Source organism: Priapulus caudatus, unplaced genomic scaffold, assembly GCF_000485595.1.
Source record: "Priapulus caudatus unplaced genomic scaffold, Priapulus_caudatus-5.0.1 Scaffold742, whole genome shotgun sequence".
Lineage (NCBI taxonomy): Eukaryota > Metazoa > Priapulida > Priapulimorpha > Priapulimorphida > Priapulidae > Priapulus > Priapulus caudatus.
Genome location: NW_014577803.1, coordinates 31,184 through 36,815, shown reverse-complemented (window position 1 = coordinate 36,815; position 5,632 = coordinate 31,184). Strand labels below are relative to the sequence as shown.

General features: G+C 48.7%; 1 protein-coding gene across 2 annotated transcripts in view; it reads left to right on the top strand.

Moving 5' to 3' along the window:
* LOC106813228 (ctenidin-1-like) overlaps positions 1-2,824 on the top strand; it is a 9,537-nt gene extending 6,713 nt beyond the window's left edge. For both annotated transcript variants that reach the window (XM_014817309.1, XM_014817308.1), the window contains exons 2-4: positions 1,130-1,207; positions 1,507-1,705; positions 1,781-2,824. In XM_014817309.1, the coding sequence (XP_014672795.1) occupies positions 1,172-1,207; positions 1,507-1,705; positions 1,781-2,130 (585 nt within the window). In that variant the 5' untranslated portion in view covers positions 1,130-1,171 and the 3' untranslated portion in view covers positions 2,131-2,824. The remainder of the gene's footprint in view (positions 1-1,129; positions 1,208-1,506; positions 1,706-1,780) is intronic.
* Positions 2,825-5,632: the final 2,808 nt, after the last annotated feature.

Sequence of the window (5,632 nt, the reverse complement as noted above, 5' to 3'; positions counted from 1 at the left end):
ACACACACACACACACACACACACACACACACACACACACACACACACACACACACACACACACACACCTTTATAAACTGCAGAATATCCGACGTAGAACAATCGCTTTTCGTGACCTTTCCACGCTAATTACCTCAACCTCATATAAGCCGCCAGTTATCATCCCACGCCGAGAAATAGAGTAGGCCTTTTGTAAACCATGGGAAAGTGGTACAGGCTGGTGTGTATGCTAGCAGAGCTGGAGAGGACGAGGGGGGCAGCCAGGGCAGCCTCTATTTGACGAGAGCGGGCGCGCAGTGTCACACTGACACGGAACACAAAAGCCGGGGCAGGATTAGCTGTACGATTCTATCAACATGGCCCCCGTACGCACACGCACGGCAGACGAGCACGGCAAATTTCCATCTAATTGTTTCCTAACGACTTAATTATAAACGAATCGTCCGCGCCGTCGTTTTGTACGAAAGATAGAAACAGTGCGCGCCATTGATGCGGGCGCAGCTATCGCGCATGCGCAGCTCTCGCGCATGCGCCGCTCGCGCGCGCTCTAGAACAGATGTGTGTCATTGTTTTAGAACGATGGCGGAAGAGACTCGTCGTGATTACGAGGGGGGAGGGGGGAGGCGTGATTACGAGGAGGGGGAGGGGCTCGGCGTGGTGGGGCACCCTATAATTGCCGCTACACCCAACAGCGTGGCGACCCCCATCGCAACCCGCCTGTCAATGAACGCTTTATCGGAGGGAGGGGGGCGAGGATTGTGCGCGGGCAGCAGCGGTGGGTGGAGGAGTGGGAGGGGAGGCGGGCGGATTAGCGTGGAAAAGTAACCTCGTGGGCGGAGCCATGCGAGCGCACTTGACGCGCTAGAGGTTAAATACTATGGCGCTCGCGTTCGTGCACGGATTGCACGGGGAGCGTTGTGTGCATACGGTACGTGCCTGCTACGACTGCTGCAGCTCAACTATGCAGTGTTACGTGTTAGCAAATATACTACCTATATAAATATATATATATATATATATATGTATATATATATATTATGTATATATCTGTATATATATATTTGTGTGTGTGCATAATATACACATTGTTCAAACTACTTTACTGATTTGCCGTGTCTTTGTGCTTCAGGGTATACCTCACAACAAGAGAGCTAGCTTGTAAAATTAGAAGATGCGGTCATCTACAGCGTTTCTGATTCTTTGCCTGGTGAGTACCATACGTATCAGCTACAGTACTGCTGTCACCGAATTCCAAAATGCTACGACAACTAGTACTACTAGTAGTAGCTCGCCATCTTTCCGTGATAATAAATTCGATTAAAGACGATAAATTATTTAAGTTTTTATCTTCAAATGCGATAACTGCTCCGTTGTTTTACATTCTACAACGATTGGGGGGGGGAGGGTTATCGGAAAGTATGTGTATTGCACGCTAGATAGCAGCGTCTACGTGATCCTGCCTACGATTAGTAGTCATCTGTTAACACGACCGTTTCCCTTGTTCAGGCGGTCGTCGGAGCATACGCCTCGTACGGTCGCAGCAGAGGCGGCGGCGGATACGGAAGAAGTCGCGGATACGGAGGCGGCGGATACGGAGGAGGGCGTAGTGGTAGTGGCTACGGAGGCGGCGGATACGGAGGAGGGCGTAGCTACGGAGGCGGCGGTCGCGGATATGGAGGAGGCGGATACGGAGGAGGACGTAGTGGCTACGGAGGAGGAGGATACGGAGGAGGAGGCTACGGAGGAGGAGGATACGGAGGAGGAGGATACGGAGGAGGAGGATACGGAGGCGGCGGATACGGAGGCGGCGGATACGGCGGCGGCGGCGGCGGTCACGGCGGCGGTCACGGCGGCGGATACGGCTACAAGCCGTCGTACTACTACGGTTACTTGCACAAGCACACGACGACCACGCACTCCCCGTACGTGTACTTCAAGAGGCATACCATCCCCTACGAAGATTTGTACGAGTCCACCTACACGGATCACTACGTGTTCCACACACCAAGCCCGTGCTACGGATACCATTGTAAATCAGGCGGATACGGAGGAGGCGGCGGCGGATACGGAGGCGGTGGTGGTCATGGTGGTGGTCACGGTAGTAGTGGCGGCTACGGAAAGAAGAAGTAAACGATACGCGGCAGAGTAACCATATTGTGCCTTGGCCATGCAACAGTTTGATTAAATTCGCAGTTTTTTATATTTCGGGTAAAAAAATGTCTAAACGGCAGGCTGGTCAAAGACTAACCTTAACGCACTGAGGCTCTCAAACTTGTCTACACGCTCATTTTGCGATTACAATGCTACGATTCTAGATACAATCGTGTCGTGTTACATCAGAACGTCTTACATCGTTGACGTCAGAAGAGATGGCAATAGCATATTTTTGATCTATTTTAGTTCACCAAAGCAACCTCTTTATTTCTCTCAACTGCCCTTGGTTCAAAAATCGCTCAAAGTAACCACAGATGAAAGTCTAGACAAATGTTAGCAAATTGGGAGATGTAGTTCAAGTCGTCGTTCTACACAACAAAAAGGGTCAACGAGTTAAATTACGTTTCGATCAGTGCATCGATCAGGTGTCAATGTTAATTAACTATTGGGAGCAATTGTGCAAAACCTCAAGAGCGGAGGATTCCCGTGTAGGAGTGAATGAAGATGACCTGCTGGACAGCAGCGCCGCCTAGTGGCCGTTGTCGCTCGTCCCAGGTAACCGACCGCCATCTATCCGCGGAATAAGCAACTAATCGAGTTCAATACAGCAGACAGAGCGGACAGAAATGCGTTTCGATGGAAAGATAACGAGCCGAAACGAATTTTATTTTTTATCCCCCCGGCAAAGTACACCATCTCCCCGCCAGAGACGTTAAATTCTTGCGCCTGCAGCAGACTCACTATAAACCGTCTCGATTCCACGTGTCATTATCATTCTATAGACCTCATACTGAGAACGAGAGCACGCAGATTCTTGATTCTCGTTTCTCTTTGAAATCTCATCAAAAATTTATCGTACCTGTATTTAAGCCCACTTGCATGTTTTTATTTTCTGTTGTATATAATTATAATACGTGTGCGTGTAATATAGACAGATATTTGTTCCCCGCACGTGTATACTATCCATACACGAGCATTGCGGATGGCTGAGGGGTTCCCTCCACCACTCTAACTCTACGACACCTTGTCGTAAACATATCGTCATCGCGGTGACCTGGCAATGATTTAGTATCCCTGGTGCACTAACACCATGTTCGTTTGCAACGGCTATATTGACTGCGCTGCACCCACCCTTAGCCTCGCCCCCACACTAACGGAATTACACCCCCCCTCCCCGATCACAGGGACCGGGGCACCGGGCCGGAGAAAAATACACACGAGTTGGATGAGCATGGATGAAGCTGATATAATGGGAGAGCGAATGCCTGCTTCGTTGCCCAGACAATGTGTCGTATGCGTGTGCATGTGCGTGCGTGTGTGTGTGTGTGTGTGTGTGTGTGTGTGTGTGTGTGTGTGTGTGTGTGTGTGTGTGTGTGTTCTCACCCTTCTGGGTCTAGAGGCAATTCCTATTGACTTCTATATTACTCTGCACCCGTTACAAAAACCTCCACTGTGTTCGCACAATCTAAAGCGCTCCGTCATCCAAACCTGCCCCTCCCCCCCCTCCCCCCGAGAGGGTTACAGTTCTGATACTGCGAGACCGACTCCTGTTATCCTTAATGATTGGACAGCTATTTTAGCACTCGTGACTCAACTACCTGTTAACGTTCTAACAATTTTGATTTTTTTGTACTGCAAACAAAACGTAATTCCACCGTTAGGTGGCGCGTATCTGTGTGGAAGCGAGATTTATGTACCTTGTATGTCTGTATGTAAGAATCATGTAACTTACGAATGTCTGTAAAGTCGTCCGACGTAGCTAGCGTAGTTTCACCCACAGTTAGCAATCATTTTATAGTATTGTTGTTAATATTATTGTCAGTGTTATATGTGGCAATGTTAATTATATAATATAAATGATATTTGTCACCAAACACAATTACTGCGTACTTGATTTCAGTGTTTGTCTGGTTTACTAGTCTGTGGAAGAGAAATCTTGCGTCACACGCACAGTTTCAAAACATGTAGACATCAATACAGCAGACACAGGCAGAACTAACCGATATCGCGAGAGGCCATAAATATTATCTACACTTGATAAAAGCGAAGTGGTACTACATTATTACATATTACACTTCATTACACGTGCTGCTATGATACATAGTATATACCACGCATTCTCCATCTGAATGAACATAACTTCCTAAAGCTGACTTGACAACGAATCGCTACTGTAATGAAAACCAACTCTGTTCTGTAAAAAGATCGAGTATGAAATACACATCTATATATGAATATGTGAAATATATATATATATATACTCAACATACAACAGCTACTTTTGAATCGAATAGCAATACACCTGGTATTTGCCCACGTGGTATACATGGGTACGTTATGCCCTTCATACATCTAATTGGACTGTGAGAATCACGTGGTCCGTAAAATAGCTGACGTCACGTTCGACACCTTTGACCGCGCGTTATCCATCACGTGGTTGTCACGTGATCGATTAATCTTACAGGACATCTTGTCGATATGTAGATATTAAACAGGATTGTCGCTGAAAACGGGCGGAAAAAAATATTGCAATTGTAAACAAGAATATCTTTCACATATATTACAATATATTTGCGATTCTACACAGCCGATTATGTCTGCTAACATTTCTTCATTTTTATTTTACATATCCATGCAAATACCACGCGTGAGCTATATATATATATATATATATATATGGGGAAGTCCCGTCGAAGCAAAAGTCACGAACCGAGTTAAGATGGCGGAGGCGAAGAGGGTCAGGCACTGTCTACATCCCCGTAAGAGGCTTGCTCACGAGCTCCCAACACGACAACAATGGCCATACGTCACGCTGCATTGTTACTGCTACTGCGGATAGAGAGCGCGACGAGCGTCGATCTCGCTCGGCGGCGGCCATTTTCTCGGTCAATAGGCCATCATCGGCGTGAGAGCGGTTACGACTCGGGGAGGCACGGAGGCTGAGTGCGAGGTGCACTCGCTGGGGCGCCACAGATGAGAACTAGAGGCGCTATTATGAGAGGAGGGGGGATTAACCGCGAAACCGTTTAGCGAAACTCGGAGACTTAGCCGGAGACGCGCCTTCTTCACGCGCGCGCGCCCAACTCACACGGCACCGCGCGCGAGTCAGGCACGACCTTTTGACCTCGGCGTCGCAGGAAGTATATGGAGGTAGAGAGAGAGAGAGAGATAGAGAGAAAGAGAGAGAGCGCGAGAGAGAGAGAGCGAGAGAGATTCTCTCGCCAGATCGCGGTCGACCGCTGGCGGTTGCACTCCGTCCACGTCGTTCCGCTTGCATGAATGCGTGCTGGCGTGTGTGTGAGCGTGCGTGCGTGCGTGCGTGCGTGCGAGTCGTCCTTTCGTGGGTGGTAGACAGGTTGCTCGTGTAGTCGTCGTTGCATCATCCGCCTCCTCACCCTTGCCTTTCCGCAGCTTCAGGTGGTGCACACATCACGATGCCGCTGTCCGGCCCACGTGCATTTCATCACGATGCAGGGCT